Here is a 21,538-nt window from a genome sequence, read left to right as displayed (position 1 = left end):
TGTTAATGATAATGTTTAAAATAATTAATAAACAGCTTTTATGAATTAAATTAAAATGTATTTTATTTTTTAAAGAGATTTCGAAAGTAAATTATAATATATTAAAATATAAGTATAATATTTTTTGTTTGAATTGTGCTAACGATAGTAGCAAACAGTTAATACCGCAAAATTACATACTGTATGTCTCATTAATATAGTATTATAATACAGCATTTTGCAAATATATTGATAAAATATTAAAAATTTAAAATAGAGATAAACTTTTATATTATTATAGATATAGTGATTATAAGTAAATAATCAAATAAAGGATTAAAATACCTTTCATTTGATATATCATATGATATATCAAATATATTTAAAAGTTATTATAAAAGCATGGAAAACAGAAAGTGTGGACCAGAAGAAGAGGCCCGAAGAATACTCCATTGGCACTGGAGGCGGGGGGTATCTGAGGCTAAAGACCTCATCGCGGTAACGAAGATACCCCCGGCCACCGTTTACCGCTGTGTTAAGCGGTTCGAGGCCGGCTTGGGAGCCGAGAGAGCCCCGCAAAGTGGTCGCCCATCGAAACTTGATGTCAACGACAGGCGACGCATCACACAACTGGCCCTCAACAACCCTYTGAGGAGCAGCCAAAACATTGCTGCAGAGATTCACCAAAGAGGAAGTCCTTCGGTGAATCAATCAACAGTCTGGCGCTCACTGAAGAAGTCAGGGCTGAGGAAATGGGTGCCTAAAAAGACACTGGCCCTGACTCCTGTCCACAAAAATACCCGGTTAGAATGGTGCCATTCTAACCGGAGGCGGGACTGGTCCAAAGTGTGTTTAGCGATGAGAGTTATTTTCAACTCTATCGCAACACAATTAAGCTCTGGGGTCGGGAACGACCATCCAGAGCATCTTTGAGACACGGTCCCGCCATTATGATATGGGGTGGTATCTCATTGAGATGTACCACCACACTCATGATGACCAGAGGGACCATCAATGCCGAGGGTTACCAGTTAACCCTCGCGGAGCATATGGAAACCATCTGGGCATTGTACCCAGATGGTGTTGTCTTCCAACAAGACAATGCTCCAGCTCATAAAGCCCGATCCACTCGGGAATGGCTGGAGAGAGAAGGGTATACCGTTTTGGACTGGCCACCCTTCTCTCCAGACTTAAACCCCATCGAAAACCTCTGGGGGATAATGAAGTCCGAGTTGGAAAGAGACCCGGACAGATCTATAGCCAACTGGACTTCAAAAATCCAAAGGATCTGGGATGAGGTTGTCCCCAATCACCTGGAGTCTCTCATTGAGAGTATGCCGCGACGGGTTGAGGATTGCATTGCGGCCAATGGAGAAAAAATTAAATATTAATTAATCAATTATTTATATTATTTATATTTACTTTTCTTTTTTTATTGATAATTTTTAATTATAATTTATTAAATATGTTTAAAATTGATTTTAATTGATTATCAATAATTTTGCAAAATGCTGTAGTTATAGATATGGGGATCTCATAGTAAAATAGTAAAGTAAAATTTCTATATAAATTTATTTCTGAGAAATTTACTAGAAATTTTTCCAAATAGATTTATTAAAAATTTCTTATCGCCCATCTCTAAATGTTAAGTAACTTAAAATAACAAAAATAAACATCAAATAAACTATGTATATTAATTTGAAGCATTAATTTAGTTATCTTATTTTTAACAATTAAAATATTACAAAATATTTTTGTAAAATTAATTATAGCCTAAAATTAACCTAAAATATATCACTAAGTAGTTATCAAACAAAACTAGTATTACGGAAATTATTTTTTTTATTAACATTTGTATTAATATTAATAAAAATAAAAAAAGTCTTAATCAAAACATTGTTAAAAGATTATAAGAAATTATTGTATATGCTTTAAATTAATAAAAAGATTAAAAACACAATTATATTAATCTTATAATAATTGACTTATAATTTACAATAACAATAATTGTCTCCAGCTTATTAAATTTAAAAAAAATAATTTTTTATACAAATATTTTAAAAATTAAACTTAAGTTTAATATCTATGAATTATTAAAATATTTCATATTTTCTAAACTAAAAAATTTTAGTTTTAATAAAACTAAGTTATTTGAAAGTTAATTATTATCTCTAGAAATCTAAAGTTACATTTAATACTGTATTTAGTATAATATATATAAATATTCAAATAATAAATTAACACATTTTATTTTATTAAATTAAATTTTTAAAGAATGTTTATTATATTTTCTAATATTAAAATATTATTCAATCATAAGTAGTCGTTTGGAAATATCTAATTATGTATTTTTAAAGTTAATTAAAAATTTATTTAATATAGTAATCACTTAATTTATCTACATCATTAATAATAATGTTTTAATTTTTGTAAAAAAACAATTATATTAACTTATTCGTATAATTTTAATATTATAGATATACACTTTATTTCTATGAATTATATATTAATTTAGATTAAAACATTATTTAACTTTAATATTTTCATAATTTAAATATTTAAAATTAATATTTTGAATAAGCTTAGGTACAAAAATACAACATTTTTAAAATATTTTATACAAAGATATTAAAAATTTAATAACCAGTATAATTTTTAAATATTATATCATGCAATAAATTTATTATAATAAAATATTTCTATATATAAAATTATATAAAATAATTCTAATTTCTAAAATATTTAATTTAAAAATAAGTCACGTATGATTCAAATAATTTGTAATATAATAATATCTAAATATTTTTAGTAATATAATATTAGAATATTTTATGCAAACAATAAAATTAAGTAAAGATAAAATAATAATAATAATAATATGTGTTATGAATAAATTGAAACATAATTTTTTTTACCTCAAATTGTAAGCAATTTGTTGTTGAGTTATATTTCCAACAATCTGTCGCCGATGGATATGGAGAGCAATCTTACAGTAAGAGATGGTCGCTATGGACAGTGGTATCAGATATTGGGAGCTAAACGTCAATACTGTTAATATTTGTCGCGACCGTAGCTCCGGCTTCGGTAGTCGCATACGGCACCGGACCAATGGCAGAGTGTAGGCCAACATCGGTACTTCAATCGGCTCGACCTGATTGAAGTAGGCGTGCGGAAGGGATAACAGTGAGGCCACAAACCACATGAGCGCTATAATCGCTTTTATGGGCAATACATCGCTCAGACGTTTGCCAAACGGATAGAGTATTGCCTGATGTCTGTCCAAACCAATTACACACATCGTCAGTGTCGACACATAGCTATAGTTTTATATATATAAAAAACAATAAAATAGTTATATATATATATATATATATTTGTGTGTGAAATAAAATGCTTAGCTATGAATAAATTGTCAATATTTCAAATAACGTGATAACAAACCTATTTGTTTGGATTACTGTTTATTTGAGTTTTTTTTCAACAAAAAAATATTGTTATTTTTTTATAGACATAAAAAAAGTTATTTATTTATTTTGTACGTGTAGTTTTTGTATTTATTAAATGTTTATACTTTAATATTAGTTTTTTGTTGATAATAACTGTCCAATTAGTTTTTTAATTAAATATATAAAATCTATTGGTTATATTGATTAACACAAATTGCTTTATATATATAATAGTATATTATAGTATAAATTAATAAATATTTTTTTAATGCTATAAATTATAATTTATAATAAATTGTTTCCAACATTTTAATCCCATAAGTATTAATAACTTTATTTATAATTGACTAACAACTATTGATTATATAAAAAAAATAAATAAATATAAACTACTTGTTTTTGATAATAATTTATACTTCATCTATAGTTTAAGGATTTAAAGTCCAATTTCAACAACAAAAAATATAATACAAAAATAAAAACAATCAATAAGTTATTATAGATCAATAAAATATTATTATTATAATAATATTATTAGTCTTAAATTGGGTATATTTTTCAAATGATTTTTTAAGCTTAAAATATAAAAACAAAAATATATAATAATAATGTATTTAAGGATAGGGTCATTACCTTTTATTTTGTAATATTATAGATTACTAATTTTAATTTACATTTTATTTGAAATTATATGATAGTATTTTAACAGTATGTAAACAGCATTTGCATTTATAAAGTGAACAAAATTAATCTAATTATTTTATATTTGCCGACAATTACCAAATGTTTTACATTAACTATGATTACTGAGTGTTTTTCTGATTTTACAATTAAATAATCTAAATATTTTAATGCTAACAAATCAATCCCTAAATAATTAGTAAATTAAAAAATTATTTGAAAAAATGGTATAAAGTTAACTGATGCTTAAAATTTAAATAAAATATTTATAAAATGTTAATGAACTTAATTTAATAATTATGTTTAGTAAATAAAAATCATTTATTATATAATTTATTAACCAATACTGTATTCAGAATATTAAAATCATTTAAATAATTTAAAAATAGATAATTAATCATTTTAAAATACAAAAATTACATAATGTATTTTATTAATATTTTTAATTATGTAATTTTTTCAGTAAACAAATTTTGTTATTGAATAAAAATTTCAATCTTTTAAAAAATCAGATACTTATAATAAAGTTAATATTTAAATTATATTAATAATATAATTATAAATTTTTGACTTTGTAACTATTTATGCGAAAAAAAATTTGCAAACAATTAAAAATTCAAATAATTTTTACGTAAATGTATATTATCTAAAGTATTTACTTTAAATAAAAAATTCAAAATATTTCACAGTTATAATTTTTATCATCTAATTTGATGTAAAGTATATGTAAATTTAGACCATTTTCAATGACAATTAATCTTAGTTAAATGTATATAAATACAACAAAATATTGATAACTAGATTTATCATATGCTAAATTAGTATGTAATTATTATAAGTTAAAAATTATGTTTTTATATTAATATAATTAAATTTTTGCATAAAATAATTACTTAACTAAACATACAATAATATATATATATATATTGTATGTAAATATATAAAGTAAATGAGCATTAAGTTTGTGAAATTTGTATTATCACAAGTTTCAAATTAAACATACAGTACTTATTTAATATCATACATTATACTACAGGTATAATAATTTTATGTAAATGTAAGTAATAACTAATTTAATCAAAAATAACAACAACAACAAAAATTAGTTAATTTAATAAACAAAACAAAAAGATGTTTAACTACAATGATATTAGATTTTTGGATACATTGTTTTTGTTACTATAATATTGAAACACTTATTATAAAATAAAAATTGCATTAACACTTATTACATAAGTTTCTTATTTATAATTCATGTTTTGTGAAAGCTTTCTATCTGTTTGAATATAATAACAAAAAAAATATTGATAAAAGCATATGCTATTTATCAAATAGTTATTAAATATTAAATTGCATATTGATCTATGATTTAATGAAATAATCATAAATGGAAAATTTCTTAGAAACTCTATATTATCAGATTATATGTATTTTTTTTTTTTTTGGTTGATATATTATACTACTATAAAAAGTTATTTACTAAATAAACATTTAAGACTAAAAATTAAATATATTTAGATAGATTCAATGTGTTAATTAAAAAAAACTAATTAAATTGAATTATAAATAGATTAGTAATTATGAATAATTATAAGAAATAAATGTTTTTCATGTTTTTTTTATTAAATTAAATAAACAAAACTTAAATATTATAAATATATTTATTTTAACCTTAAGTTAGAATTTTTATAAATTTAATAAACGTTAACTTTTATTTATGAGTAGTAATTATGAAAATAATTTACTATCTTAATATTTAATCAAGTTAATGTATTTTATTAACTCAATTATTATCTTTTATAATTTAATCAAAATTTGATGGCAAACTAACAATTAGAAAAAATTATTTTATTTTAATTTTATTTTATTTGTAGATGTTTTAATGTTTTTATTTTTTAAATTTGAAATTTATTTATATTGATTTAGTTTTTATGATTTGTTGAAACTTTCATAGTTATCAATAAAAAAATACTATAGTTTTTGATATTTAACACAGTTTTCTTTTAATATATAGTAATGTAAAAGTTTAAATAAATAATTTTATTCAGTTATGTATCTGATATTACAATAATATTTACTTTCACTTATTTTATTACATAAAGTGCAGGAATAATATAAAAATAAAATACAATATGATATCCTATAATATTTATGTATATACATATATAAATAGATTTACAGAATTTATTAAATTTATAAACACTTATTGAAATGGTGTTTATTTAATGGAAAATGTTATGCAAATTATAAAATTAATTAAAAATAATTTATAAAAATAATAGATACTTACACAGAACAAGCCTGAATAAATGGCACACACTTGCAGAGTAACTGTCCAAATGGCCAGTCATTCAGCAACAGTCGGGCCGTATTGAACGGTATGTTAATCAATGTCATCAATAGATCGGAGAAGCTTAGGTTAGCGATATAGTAGTTGGTGACTGTCCTCATCTGACACTTACTTATTATGATATAACACACAAACGAATTGCCAGAAATTGATATCAAAAATATCAATGAATACAGTGTTATAATTATTGTGTTTTTCAAATAATTTTCATCGTTAATATTGTCATCAATTTGGCTCATATTGTTGGCCATGAATAGCTCCCAGAGCTTTACTATACTTTCCTCATCATATTCGTCTCCATCAGTTGTCAATGATATCGATGGCACCGATATATTCATTTTGTTTGACTATTTTATTTTTCGTAGACTTAATAGTATTTAATAATATATATAATAGATATATTGTATATAGTGTTTAATACTTAGTACAGTAGATTGAAGTGATTATATGATATTAGTTTAATTACAGCTTAATTATTGATTATCAACAATTTATTATACTAATTTTAATACCACATTTAACACAATAATATATAATGACCATTAGTAGTATAGATATTATTTTTGATTTAGATAATATAAGATTGAAGATCTTCATATATATATACATAAAGTGCAACAATTATTTACTTTATATAAGTTTGTTTAGATTAAACATTGATTTCTAATTTCATCCATTAATAAATTAAATTCATATAAATGTTTACTATATATATATATATATATATATATATATATATATATATATATATATATATATATATATATATGTAATCTAAATCTTAAATATACGGAATAGAAATTAATAAATAAAATTATTTCAAAATAATATAAAAATAAAATACTGTATAATATATATATATAATTCTCAACACTAAGTTATTATATGAAGTATATTAAATAACAAAAATGCATTTCATAGTTACTACACTTTAATAAAAATATTAGTTGTTTTTTTTGTAGATTATCTTTATAGTAAATATAATATTATAGTTTTATTAAATAAATTATTATAGTTTTTACACAATTTTTTAAGTACTTGTCAAAAGCAAACGCTTATATATAAATTATACACAGTTTTTTAAAAAGTATATTTATAGTGTATTTATATTATGTTAACCTTTTATATATATACTGTATATTTTTTTATTTTTATTTATTTACAGTATATTTTTTATTGCGTTTGTTATATCAATATTATTTCAATACACTGTAATGATGTCTGAATTATTAAAAAGATGTTTATATTAATTTTATATTATATAAAAAATTAATTTAATATTTAATGTCCAAATATTATAATTTTAAATAATACATTAATACATAATCATAATTAATATAGTTAGTATACTTGAAATTGTTAATAAAAGTAAAAATATGTATATTTAAACACATTATTAGAATTTCATAGTTAGCAAAATATTTATTTTGTTAATTGATTGATAAAATTACTTAAAGCAATTAAACACAAATATAAATTAATTTATAAATAAAAATATATATTATTATACAACTTGTATTTTACAAGTACATCAATTATACTTAAATAAAAAAATATTTTTTTTTATTATTATTATATTTATAAAATAAAGTTTCAAAACACTCTTAAGCCAGAAGTAGTGAGAGTTGAAGTGATAGTATTGTTAGTCAAATCAAGTTTTAAGGACACAGAATATTCTTGTATAATATATATATATAGAATCAGAATATTCTTATACATGCGTGCTCTCAACAAGACTTTTATATGTGTCAGTGAGTGAGTGAGTGAGTGAGTGAGAGATGGTTAGTGAGCGAGTGAGTGAGTGAGTGAGTGAGTGAACGAGTGAGTGAGAGATGGTTAGTGAATATATGTGTAAATAAATAATAATTTTGTATCTGTCTCAGTATATGTGTGTTTGTTTAGTTTTTTTGTTGTTGATTGTTATATATATATTACCAAATTGAAATATATTATCTAAAATAAATTGTGATTTAATTAAAATAGATATCAAATATTATTTAAATAAAATAAATGCAATATTTATTGAAATAAATAATATAAATATTGAATAATTATTAATTCTTAAATATTAGTACTATTGGTTTACTTGTATTTTGTATTCAATTATTATAATTATTAGAAAATTGCAAAATATATAAACTATTGACAAAATTTTATCTTTAAAATACTTTTAATAATTAAAAATATTTTTTCATAGAAATAGTATTATACATAAAAAATAATTATGTTAAGTTATAAATAATAAATTATAATAATACTATAATAATTTGTTATCAATAAATAATAGCTTTGTTTACACATTAATTAATTTTTATAAATGTTTATTTTTGACATTATTTTGTTTTGCAAAAATATTTAGTAAGAAACTCTTTAATATAAAACTAAATATTACAAAAAAAATGTATTTTTTAACAATTGATTTTATTATTAACGTCAATTGAAAATATTTTCTATTATTAATTTTCACAGTAATTGTTATTATTATTAAGTTATCAGACACAATAAAAAAAAATATTTATACAAATAAACCATTTTGTTTAGCAAATTATATTTTTTTAAATTTAAACAAAAAAATAATAATTTATTTATCCAAATATTTTAACACTTTTTTATATTACAAAATATAATAAATTATGTTTGTATTTAATATAGTAAATATTTGTTTTAATACTAAAATATTTTAATAATTTATTATTAAATAATTTAGTATTTGTATTACATTATAAGTTATGTAATTTTATATAAAAACTTTATACTTGTTTAAACTAAATTATTAAAATGTTTTGTGTAGTTTATGTTTAAATATTTATAAATATAATATTACAGATCTTAAAAACATATACTAAAAAAGACATATATTTTAAAAACATTATACATTGTAGTATAGCTAGTAATATATAGTTAAATATAATAATATATTGTAGATGTATATAATATTTAGTATAACATTATACAAAGTTATTATTTATAATAAATCAAATTTTACAAAACATTTGTGTGAATAATATTATAACAATTTCATTCAAATAAGTGTTTATTTAAATTGACACTTAAAAAGAAATTATTTTCAAAATATCACTTATAGTGATGTAAATGTAATTTAAATAAAAAAAAATCTGTTTTATGAGATCCATAAACAATGATAATTATTTGTTGTTGTTTTTATCAAACGTCAAAATATAGAGCAATGAATGTGTATTTAAAAATAATTATAACTAATATACAAAATATTAGTAAAAAAATTTAGTATTTTAATTATTTGACGAAACTTTTCAATAAAACATTTGAAATAAAAACATAAATATTTTGTATAAATTTATAAGTAATTGTTATTTTAAATATTAGTAATTATTATTATTATTATTATCATTTAATTATACATTATATTCACAACTTCTGAAAGGAGTATCTGAATTTTATATGTTTGTCGGTCTGTCTGTCTGTCTGTCTGTCTGTCTGTCTGTCTGTCCAACAAAATCTATCGAATTTTTACATTTTGATTTCAGATTTGAATAAAGTATCAAAAATAAACTATAGTGATCAGCACTGAATTTTTGATATTTCATCAGGAACATAGAGAAAATGGCGGCCAAAATAAAATAAAAATATTTTATTTGATTTTTAAGTTTAAGATTTGTGTAAAGAATGTAAAAATAAAGTATAAGGGGATCTATATTTAAATTTTTATCTCTTCAAAAACATTGAGAATAAAATAGAAAATTTCTACTTTTGATATGGAGTTCGTATGGAAATGCTTTCTAGCATTCTCAACTGATTTTATTTTATATATAATTTTAATTTAATGAATCTATCGTTTGACAGATTTTCATTTCAATAAACATTGTTATATAAAATTCAGACTTTTATTTAATATATTAAATAAGTTATTTATAGTTAGAAAATAAATAAGTTATATAAAAGTAAATAAAATTTTAATTATAATAATAAGTCGAAGATTTTTATTGAAACTATTTAAATTGAAATACTAGTTATTTAATTTAGTAATAGTAAATTAAAAGATTTTATTAATCAAATAAATAATATTTTTAAAATTATTCAAAAATAATAATGTTTTTTAAAAATTTTTTATTTAAATTACTTAACAATCAAAATAATCGCTTATAACATATTTGAAAATATCATTATTTCAAAAACTAAATATTTACATAACTATTAAATTTATGTCAATAATGCAATTACAATATTTTAGTTATAGCTAGTGTAGACAAAAAAAAAGTGAAATTTCTATTTATGTGATGCCCATGGTTAATTTTGTTATCTTGTATCAATACATTGTTTTTATACGTTATAATTAAATATTATTATATTTTTAAATATTAATTAAAATTTATTTATTTAATTTTATTAAACTCTAATATTATAAAATAAAATGATGAATAAATTTTACAAAACTGATTATTATTAAATAATTATTTCATATATATACAGTATGTGCACTATATGTTTTATGTATATTATGAAATTATTTCTCATTAGTATAGTATTAAAATAGCTATAGATATGGGTATCTCATAGTATAAAAATAAAGTTAAATTTCTATTGAAATTTATTTCCGAGAAATTTTCTAGCAATTTTTTATATTCCCATCTCTAGTTATAGCGATAATATTTTAGTTAATAATATTTTTTTGTCAAGAATAAGATTTAACGATTAATAAATAAAAGTTTATTTTCAAAATATTTTCTAATCTCTCAAAAAAATCTTATTAATTTGTTGAAACAAAATAAATACTTATTAAATTCAATTCAATTGATAATATTTAACATATTTTTTATTACTTATTATTTGATTTTTATTTAAAATTTATTTATAAATTTAATAAATGACAGTTTTATTTGATTTTGTTTTTAAAACAAAATTTATAAACTTTTTTAAATTAGAGATATATATTTTATATGGTTTATCATATTTCAATTTCAATATATTTCTAAATGAAAATTATTTCAATCTATTTTTATATTTTATAATTTGACATTTAACAAATTAGACTAAATTAAGTTAATCATTTTAAAAAAAAACTCATTTTTACTATATTGTACTTTATAAAAAATTTGATCTATAGATTAATAAAAAAAAACATTTACTTATATAAAAGATATTTATTTTTTATCAAAAGTCTATAATTACTATTTTATTATATATACTGTATATATGTTTTAGTTATTACTATTGAATCTAATATTTTTAATAATAGTCAATACACTGTACAATAGCGACAGCTTAAAAATAATGTATACATTATAACAAACATTTGTTAATTAATTAAAAATATATATAAAAATTATAACTGAATATTTGTTAACATATTGTTATTATTAAAAAATAATTTATATAAAATTTTTTATATGTTTTTTAAAAAAAATAATAATATAAATGATAATAAATTTTTGTAAAAATATCATGTTATATTTAATTATAAATCAAATATAAAAACATGTAAAACGTATATTTAAAAAATTATTACAAATTATACAATATTATAAATATATTCACTATTTTTATCTTTTACTGATTGTTACATTAAATATGATATTTATTTATTAAACATATTATATTTCTCTATTAATTTTCTAATTCATTTAATAAATATTAATTAATTTGTAATACAGTATTATAAATTGTGTTATGCATTATCTGAAATTATATATAATTTATAGATAATTGTGTCTTATGTCTGCTATAATGAAATATTATATTATAGTTTATCCATTAAATATAAAGAATATAATTAAATACAGTGTCTATAGAGATCACAAACAAATAAACTAAAAAAATCTATTATTTACAAAAACAATAAATTTCTAAAAAAAATATTTTTTTTATCTCTATTAAGAAAATAATTTAATATAGTTTTTTCAAGTTAGCAAAGATAATTGATTTTTATGAAAAAATAAGTTATTTTAATATATATAAAAAATAATATCTTATAATAGTACAAGATTTATTTTTGTTATATATATATATCATATTAATGTACAAAAAAAATCATTTCCGTGTATGATATGTAGTCTACTGTTTACTGAATTATATTTTAGTATCTAACACTTAAATTAAGATATAATATTACAACAAACTATAGTAAACATTTTATTATTAAATGAAATATTTCATTATAAATATATTAGTAGGTACAGTATATCAAATTTGTTATTTTTTAAATCTGATACAATTAACTAGAAAATTATTACATAATAATATAATACTATAAATGAGATTGGTCATTTAAGTCAAATGAGTTTTTTTTTATTATTTTTAGTGTCATTATTTAGCATAAATTATATAATTATTATAAAAAATAAGTAAAAATATATTTATATACAGTATATTATAGAATAAGTTGCAAAGTTTTAGTTACATGTATATAACAAGTAGTTAAAAAAAATTATTATTTAACTCATATAAGATAACGCAATTGTCAAAACACATAAGTAATCAATATTCAAAAAAAACTTGAAAAGTTTTGTTTACTGAAATCTATAATGGCTTTTTGAGTCTGTCTGTCTGTCTGTCTGTGTGTGTGTCGCATATTTTTTTGCGAATTTTGAAATTCTGACTTCAGATTCGGTTAGAGGACTACTAATAATGTATTGAAAAGTTGTATTAAAATTTTGATATCTCTTCGGGAACATAGAGAAAATGGCGGCCAAAGTAAAAAAATTTAGGTAAAAATTTTAACGTTTAGAAATTTTAACGATCATTAAAAATAAGATATTATAGATCAAAATTATCAATTTTAAAAAGTATGATTATAGTTGTTTATTTTGTTATACTAAATCATTTGATACCACATATGAGTAGTTTATTTTGTCATACTGAGTCACTTGATATCAATATTTAATTTATGTATATTTGACGTTTTTTAAATTTTTAAATGTTACTCTATATAGCCGCTATAATAATATAAACGTATGGTTTTCAATGCTATTCAAGTTTTTTTTCTGAAAATGCTTTCTAGCATTCTTAACTGGTTTTAACTAAACAATAAAATTAAAAAATTAATAATATTATAATTGTAATATATATAAATTATTATTTAAAAAATAATTTATTATTAAAAAAAATTAAATTATTAATTTAATACCCACTCAATACTGAATATAAAACAATAATTTTAATAATATTAAACTTTTATTTATTTTTTAATAACTCAATTAACATTAATAGTATGTATTATATTAAATATACTACAAACAAAAATTTACATATTATAACAGTTTTAAAATTCAAATAGAAAATTAAATTTTAAAATAATAGGATTAATAGATTAATTCATTATTTTAATATTTCTATTAATGTATTCAAATTTAGTTTGAAAAAAATTAAATATTTACTTTACTTTATTATTAAAATCTCTAAAACTTTATGTCACTAATAAATATTTTATTTATATAATTTATTAATAATAATTTATTAATTAATGTAGTATTTTACACACACACAGAAAATAAAAATACAACATATAATTGTTATTTTTAAAATTAATATATATTATTAATGACAAATATATCGTAAATTAGTTAAAATTGTTATTATCTTTTAAACTATAATAATTTTTGTTTATTATTAAAAACAAAAAACATACAAAACAAATAGTCGTAAATTACTATTATTTATTTATAGTATCTGAAAATATTTTCAATTGTCATTCAATTATTGTCCAAAAAAGTTTACTAAAATTAATTTTTTGCTTAGTAAAGATATCACAGTTTACAAAAATAAAAAATAATAATAAATCACTTATCTATCTATTTAAGTCAATCATATAACAATGTATTTTATATTAATTGAATCGAGTTTATAACTATTTTTTCAAACATAAGATTCAATTATATACTGAATTCAATAAATGTATTGTTTAAAAACATCTATTATATATATATATATATTTCCCATTACTTCAAGATTCAATAAATTGTTTTATCATAACATCAGTTTCTAATGATTAGAGACCAACAATCATTAAATGTTCAATGAATTGTGTCTAATAATCAGTTACTTTATAAATTAGGAAATTTAAGTTAAAATGGATTAACTTATGATAATATATGATTAAATGATTTTAAATAAATTATTATTAAAATTAAATATAACAAATGGTGATGTTTAATAAATTTATATAATATTTTATATACTTTTTGATAGTGAAAACACATTTAATTTTTTATTGCATTTAAAAACATTAGACACAAAAAAATGAGTTTTACTTAATTTTAATTTTATAATTAATTTCTAAAATATTTAGTTTTTTATAAAACTATAATTAAATAAAAACAACAACTAAATAGCTATAAATGATAATAATAAAATAAATAATAAAATAATAATAAACCTATTTTTTAAAGATATTGGTAATAACTTATAACAGGTCTAGCCTACAAAAAAAACTTAACAAACTATATAAACTAATGTTAACTATAAGTGATGCTATAATAAGTTTACTGTATTTAAAAATAGACAACAATTGTTACATTGCATGACATTACAGTACAATAAAGGGAAATATATTTATGTTAAACTCATTACTGTTTTGTCAAATGTGTGTAAAATGTTTTTATCTAATTTTTTAAAAACTTAGTTCAAACAAAACTTATTTTTAAAATTTAAGTTAACCTATGATATAAACTACATTAATAATGACAAAACAATAACTTTTTGTTTTAATTGAAATAATAAAAATTATATTTAAATTTTTGATGTTTTATAAATAAATAAAATAAACAATTATATTAATTATTAATTTTATTTGTATTTGTATTGTTAGTCAATACTACTAAACTTATGATTAATTTTTTTTAACAAATAAGAAGATATAATAATTAACTGTAAAAATTATATAAAAATAATATGTTTATTTGTTTTATTTGTTGATAATAATTTTTAAACAAATAAATAACAAAATAATAATAATAAATATTAATTTTTAGTTTAATAAACTAACATAATAAACATGAAATTGATTAACAGTAAATATATTAATATTGGTTTTATTATTTTTATTATTAAGTTTATACATATAATTTCTAGTAAAAATTTAAGCAATAATATAAATTTAAGTGATATTAATTCAAATAATAATAACAGTAAAGCAAATGTATTATTAAATTGGGAACAATTGATTAATAAAAGTGAATCATTTATGAAATTTATATCAAATAAATATCGTAAAGAATTTATAAAGTTGTCGACAAATATAAATACCTATAAATTTAAAACAAATAATATAACCGACAAATGCTTTCAAAGTGTTCAACAAGTTTTCAATGGTTTGGATAATATGGAGCTCTGGGCAGTCAAAAGTAATAATATGTTTTTTTATATAAAATATTATTATTTTTAGATAAATTTGTTATATTTTATGATTAAATAACTGTTTATGTATGCCATAAGTGCTCAACTCATGGGGTAAACTACCGGCTCCGGGCTTTCTAAGTGGTGCCGTATCTGATGTAGGATCCTATGATCAGTGCCTTCAGCAATCAAATGATAAGCAATTAGTTAAACCTAAGTATTGTCTCTTGGATTTTGTGCCGCCAATGGTTGACACACCCGACAACTTGAATATATTTCATAAAATCACTTTAATTGATCCCAAATTGAATATATCGGCAAACAATGTGTTTCGTCACATTGAGGACAACATAGCCTATTTGTATTACATCTCATGGAGAGTGGGCATCTGTGTGCCCTCCCAGTGCTCGACAGCAGATATTAAATTTTTAGCTGATAAATGTATAAACACTTGATTTTATTTATTTAATTAAAAATATTTTTTTTTGTAGATTTTTTTAAAAAAAATTATTTCCACTTCATTTCAATTTGATTTATAATACTATTGTTTATCAATTTATGTTTTAATTTAGTTGCCATTGACTGGCATATAGTTAATCGTAAGATTCATTGCGAAACACAGCAAACATTTTCAATTGATTTGTTAACTGGTATCCAATGGTTTGCACTGTAAGTGTTATTTTATATTAACACATTTATATAATAAAATTCATTAGAAAATAATTTATTATTATGCAAATATGATGTCATATATAATTTAAATTACAATAAAATATATATACTGTAGTATTTCAATAGTAATTATTTTGTTTATAAAAAATAGTTTTCTATAAGTAATGTTAGTTTTATTTAATAAACAATTTTTTTTAGTAGTTTTTAGTAACTCTTTTTAACTGATGTTTACTGACATTTAATAGTATTTAGTAATAATTAAAGATAAAAATTTTATTTTATTTTTCATTAACAGATCCGTCTTATTTGCATTTATATTATTGAACATAACGTCAACATTGCTTGATATCTATCAAAATGATTGGCCATTACATATTGATTGGATAATTACGGCATTTTCAATGAGACATAATCTACATAAGCTTATGTCCACTGATACTGAATCTCAATCGTTGTCCTGTATTCACGGTATACGTGTAGTAACAATAACATGGGTTATATTAGGCCATTGTATGCTCTATTCTAACTACCAGGCCTTCGGTTAGTCCTATTTATACAAAATAACATCATTTTTTTAAATATATTTTATAATAATCTTAAATATCAATAAAAATTTACAGATCGTACCTTTGATTCCCGTCATATATTTACGGCTATTGACTTACAGCCGTTTTTGAACACCTCCTACGGTGTCGACACTTTTTTTGTCATCAGGTATTAAATGATGTAATTATTAAGTAAATAATTAATTAAAAAATATAAATTTATTGCAAAAAATAGCGGAATATTGACAACATATGTAACATTTTCGATAACCAATGGCGACCGAAACGGCTTCTCTATGTTAGGCTATTTGATGTCCCGTTATCTACGACTGACACCACTGTTAGGGCTATTTATTTTGTTTACATTTTTATTACCACTGGTCAGTTCGGGTCCCTATTGGCACGAAACTGTTGAGCCTATAATCGACAGGTGCACAACAAACTGGTGGTTGAATTTGATTTATTTACAAAATTATATAAATGTCGATCAAATAGTAAATATTAATTTTATTTTTTGTTAAGAAAAAAAAACATTCAGATTATTTAGTCCAAAAAAATAATTAATTAATTTAATAACTATGTTATTATTTTTACAATTATCTATAGTGTCTATTACACACGTGGTACCTGTCCTGTGATATGCAGTTTCATATAATCTCATTGTTGATTATAATAGCCTTTTACAGGAGTCGATCGGCGGGTATGAGTCTAAATACGGCGGTTATGATTGGATTTGGATTGACAACCGCTGCCATCATATATGTCCGCCAATTTCCTCCTGCGGTCATCAATACGCAGAGGAGGTAAACAAAATATTGACTATTAATTATATTATCAATTAAAATAATAATTAATTTACAAATGAGAAAAAAATTAATTTTATAAAATAGCAAATTATTTGATGAGTTTGTGAGAGATTTATTTTGGAAACCCTATTCACACGCCCCCTGTTTTCTTGTTGGTCTCATTTATGGTTACTGTTTGGCCAACAACTATCAAATAAAAATATCTACAGTAATTGAATTATTTAAAAAAATTATTTTTTATTATTTTCTAATATAATTTTATGTATAGTATTTTTTTTTGAATAACAATCATTTTTATTGTCGTTATCAGTCAAAAGCTACAGTATTTTGGATATTAACTGTAATCAGTTTTGTTGGCATACCGTATGACTCGTATTACTGGATTTATGGCAAACCCTATCATCCATTAATAGCTGCAATTGTGTACACTTTATGCCGATTTTTTTGGGCATTTAGCACACTATGGCTTATAATGGGCTGTGTTTCCGGTTACGGCCGACCGGTCAACACGTTTCTCAGTTGGAAAGCATTTGTACCGTTATCTCGGCTCACGTACTCTGTCTACCTGACCCATGTATGGTGGCTGTGGACCTTTATGGGTACATTAAGGGAACGGGTCGATCTAAGTAGATATTCAATGGTTAGATTTTTTTTTAAATTAAACAAAATTTAATTTATTTACTTGTATTGGATAGTAATATATTTAATTTTTTTTAAAATTTAAAATAGTCAATGATATTTTTATCCATATGGTTGGGCTCCTATTTGTTGGCCTTTATATTTGCCCTAATCGTTGAATACCCGATATTACATATACAGAAAAAAGTTACAATTTATTTGAATATCAATCAAAAATCGTTGAACAGATCTCAACCAAAGTTATTGCTTCAGGAAATTAACAAAACAATTGTTACTAAATAATAATAATAATAATATAAATTGTAATTAAATAATCAATACCAACATAATTACATATTAGGAAATTAATTATGCATTTTAGAAAAAAAAATTTGTGTGATATTAATTTTGAAAAAATAATTTTATCCGGATAGCTAGAATAAACTAATTAGTTTTATTGATTTTTCTATTAAAATATATTTTCTATTTTAATTGTATTATTAATAAATTATGAAAAATATTTTAATTAAATTTATGAAAAAAATTAAATAAATATAAAGTCATTGACAGAAGGGTGGTAACTGGTTTTTGGATACTATCTCTATAACCAATTGAGCTAGAACAATATAAATTTTTTAGGAAACATGGAATCATGGAACGGATAGCATAATATAGTTATATTATTTCTCATTGCGCTTATGTAGCTTAGCACCGGTATGTGCATTATCTCAAAAACTACAAGAGATAGCACAATAAAACCAAAAGTATAATATACTAGGTAAAATTTCATTAGACACGTGTTTCAGGATTTTTCTAAAAATTATATCGTTTTTTAACAAAAAATTAAAAAATGGGAAAATTATAAAACTTTGATATGGAATATTAAAAAAGTGTCAAGGTATTTTGTAAAATTTTTAATAAAATTAAATTTTATTTTTAATGCAGAACAATTCGTATATTAAGTATTTTTAATTAATTTCAATAAATAATAGTTTATTTAATAATCATTATTTTTCTATTATATAACATGTTTTATATTTTAATTACATAATTTACTATATTAATACATTAAATACATAATATATTAAATAAACTATTATTTAATTAAATTAATTAAAAACACTTAATATACGAATTATTCTGCATTAAAAATAAAATTTAATTTTATTAAAAATTTTATAAAATACCTTGACACTTTTTTAATATTCCATATCAAAGTTTTATAATTTTCCCATTTTTTAATTTTTTGTTAAAAAACGATATAATTTTTAGAAAAATCCTGAAACACGTGTCTAATGAAATTTTACCTAGTATATTATACTTTTGGTTTTATTGTGCTATCTCTTGTAGTTTTTGAGATAATGCACATACCGGTGCTAAGCTACATAAGCGCAATGAGAAATAATATAACTATATTATGCTATCCGTTCCATGATTCCATGTTTCCTAAAAAATTTATATTGTTCTAGCTCAATTGGTTATAGAGATAGTATCCAAAAACCAGTTACCACCCTTCTGTCAATGACTTTATATATAATTATTTTCTGAAAAATTTTTGTCCCCCTATTTGACCATTAATTATATAAATATTGTGTAAATATTAATGAACTTTAAGAGTCTAGATTATAATTGACACTACAGTAAAGGTTTTATGCCCATCGGTTATAGTAAATGTTTTAAACATATTTACTTTATATTTACATTAATATATTGCACAATATTATTAAAAATTAGCTATTTTATTGGTTATAAAACAATATTGTTAAATAATAATATTAGACAATTAATTTTAAATAATTAGCAAAATATTTACCGCATTTTTAAATTGATTTAATATTCCAATTGAAATATTTGTCAGATTATAGTTATTTTATTTGACAACAATTAATATTTTATTTTGCAAAATAAAAACCAAATATTATTCAATTGTTATTCATATTATAAAAAAGATAATAATGAAGTCTATTTGATAATAAAAATAAATAAATGCAAATTTGCAAATATAAATCATAAAAAACTAATATTTTAATTGTAAAAATGTTTTATTAATAACTAATATTCATAATTAAAAACTAGTATAAATCATATTAAATAAAAGTTTAATAACAATAACAAAATATTAAAGTTTTTCTCATTTATTTATTGTCTATTCTATTATAATATTTATTAATTTTAATAATAACAAAAATAATATTATATTAGAGAAAGACACAAATTTTTCCTATTATTAAATCAGTTGTAATTAATTTTTTATATAAATTTATAGTATTATCCCACAAATTGTAGATTTTTAATTTATTGTTAATAAAATTTATATACATTTATATTTTTTAGTTTTATATTTTTTAAAAAGTGACAAATAAAATGTTTAGCATTTTTTCTTAAATAACAATTTATATCATTAATTAATTGCATACCAGTAATACTATTTGATTTAAAATTATCTATTTTTAAACAATTATAAATTAAATTGTTAACATTTTTTGGAAACATGTAATACCTTTAGATTACTTTAGATTGTACTGTAAATTATATAAATAAATTTATTGATTAAATTAGCACAGGTAGGTGCCATCTACATTACAATAAATAATACTACAATAATTATTATTGGTATCAAAAAATCAATTAATATAGTAAAGTATTTAGTACTCAACTATCCAATCCATAGATTATTGTTTAACATATACATACTAATTGACTTTAATATGAATGTTATATAAGCTCCGCCCATATTTGGCTTCTACTATTGTAACGTTTAGGCGCATCAATTGTATCACTTGAATATTATTTCTAGTGTTGGTAATTTTTCGCAATTCAATTTTCGATTGCCGCAATTGCGGAAAATTGCGTGAAATTGCTTGAAATTGCGCGCATGAGGGAATGTATAAAAATTAATTTTGACAATGTTATAAATTTTGTTTACAATAGATTAAGAGAATTTACTAATTTATTATTATTTTTACATGGTTTTTAGATGTCAACATTTTATGATAAAATAATTAAATTTTATATAATTAATTTGTTTTTATTCATATTGCTTTGCCATTTAAATTTTTTAAAAATTATAAATTTTTTTATGTTACAATTGCGATTTTCGCAATCGAGCTTTTTGCAATTGCGGCAATTTCA

The 21,538-nt window shown here is 20.4% G+C and overlaps 2 protein-coding genes across 2 annotated transcripts; one reads left to right on the top strand and one right to left on the bottom strand.

The window, feature by feature from the left end:
* Nucleotides 1-2,890: 2,890 nt before the first annotated feature.
* Nucleotides 2,891-6,557, bottom strand: LOC128955629 (G-protein coupled receptor 83-like). The gene is made up of 2 exons (XM_054301303.1): nucleotides 6,397-6,557; nucleotides 2,891-3,296 (listed from the first exon to the last, which is right to left on the bottom strand). Exons 1-2 carry the CDS (start codon nucleotides 6,555-6,557, stop codon nucleotides 2,891-2,893), a joined length of 567 nt encoding a protein of 188 aa, XP_054157278.1.
* A 9,194-nt stretch (nucleotides 6,558-15,751) lies between these two features.
* Nucleotides 15,752-18,687, top strand: LOC128955628 (nose resistant to fluoxetine protein 6-like). Its single transcript, XM_054301301.1, has 10 exons — nucleotides 15,752-15,773; nucleotides 15,865-16,155; nucleotides 16,338-16,434; nucleotides 16,733-16,977; nucleotides 17,058-17,151; nucleotides 17,218-17,476; nucleotides 17,589-17,785; nucleotides 18,245-18,428; nucleotides 18,518-18,613; nucleotides 18,655-18,687. Exons 1-10 carry the CDS (start codon nucleotides 15,752-15,754, stop codon nucleotides 18,685-18,687), a joined length of 1,518 nt encoding a protein of 505 aa, XP_054157276.1.
* Nucleotides 18,688-21,538: the final 2,851 nt, after the last annotated feature.

This window comes from Oppia nitens, unplaced genomic scaffold, assembly GCF_028296485.1.
Source record: "Oppia nitens isolate AA-2021 unplaced genomic scaffold, nextdenovo-longstitch-racon4-pilon3 scaffold2_pilon_pilon_pilon, whole genome shotgun sequence".
NCBI lineage: Eukaryota > Metazoa > Arthropoda > Arachnida > Sarcoptiformes > Oppiidae > Oppia > Oppia nitens.
The sequence above is the reverse complement of the archived record's forward strand: the minus strand, read 5'-3'. Positions and strand labels throughout refer to the sequence as shown.

Excerpts from the sequence above, each read along its gene's own strand:
- LOC128955629 (XM_054301303.1), bottom strand. The coding sequence starts at position 6,557 with ATGAGGACAGTCACCAACTACTATATCGCTAACCTAAGCTTCTCCGAT. Across the intron at positions 3,297-6,396 it reads TTTATTCAGGCTTGTTCTGT|CTATGTGTCGACACTGACGA; the intron begins GTAAGTATCTAT and ends ATAAAACTATAG.
- LOC128955628 (XM_054301301.1), top strand. The coding sequence starts at position 15,752 with ATGGAGCTCTGGGCAGTCAAAA. Across the intron at positions 17,477-17,588 it reads ATATAAATGTCGATCAAATA|TGTCTATTACACACGTGGTA; the intron begins GTAAATATTAAT and ends AATTATCTATAG. Across the intron at positions 17,786-18,244 it reads GTCATCAATACGCAGAGGAG|CACACTATGGCTTATAATGG; the intron begins GTAAACAAAATA and ends TTGGGCATTTAG.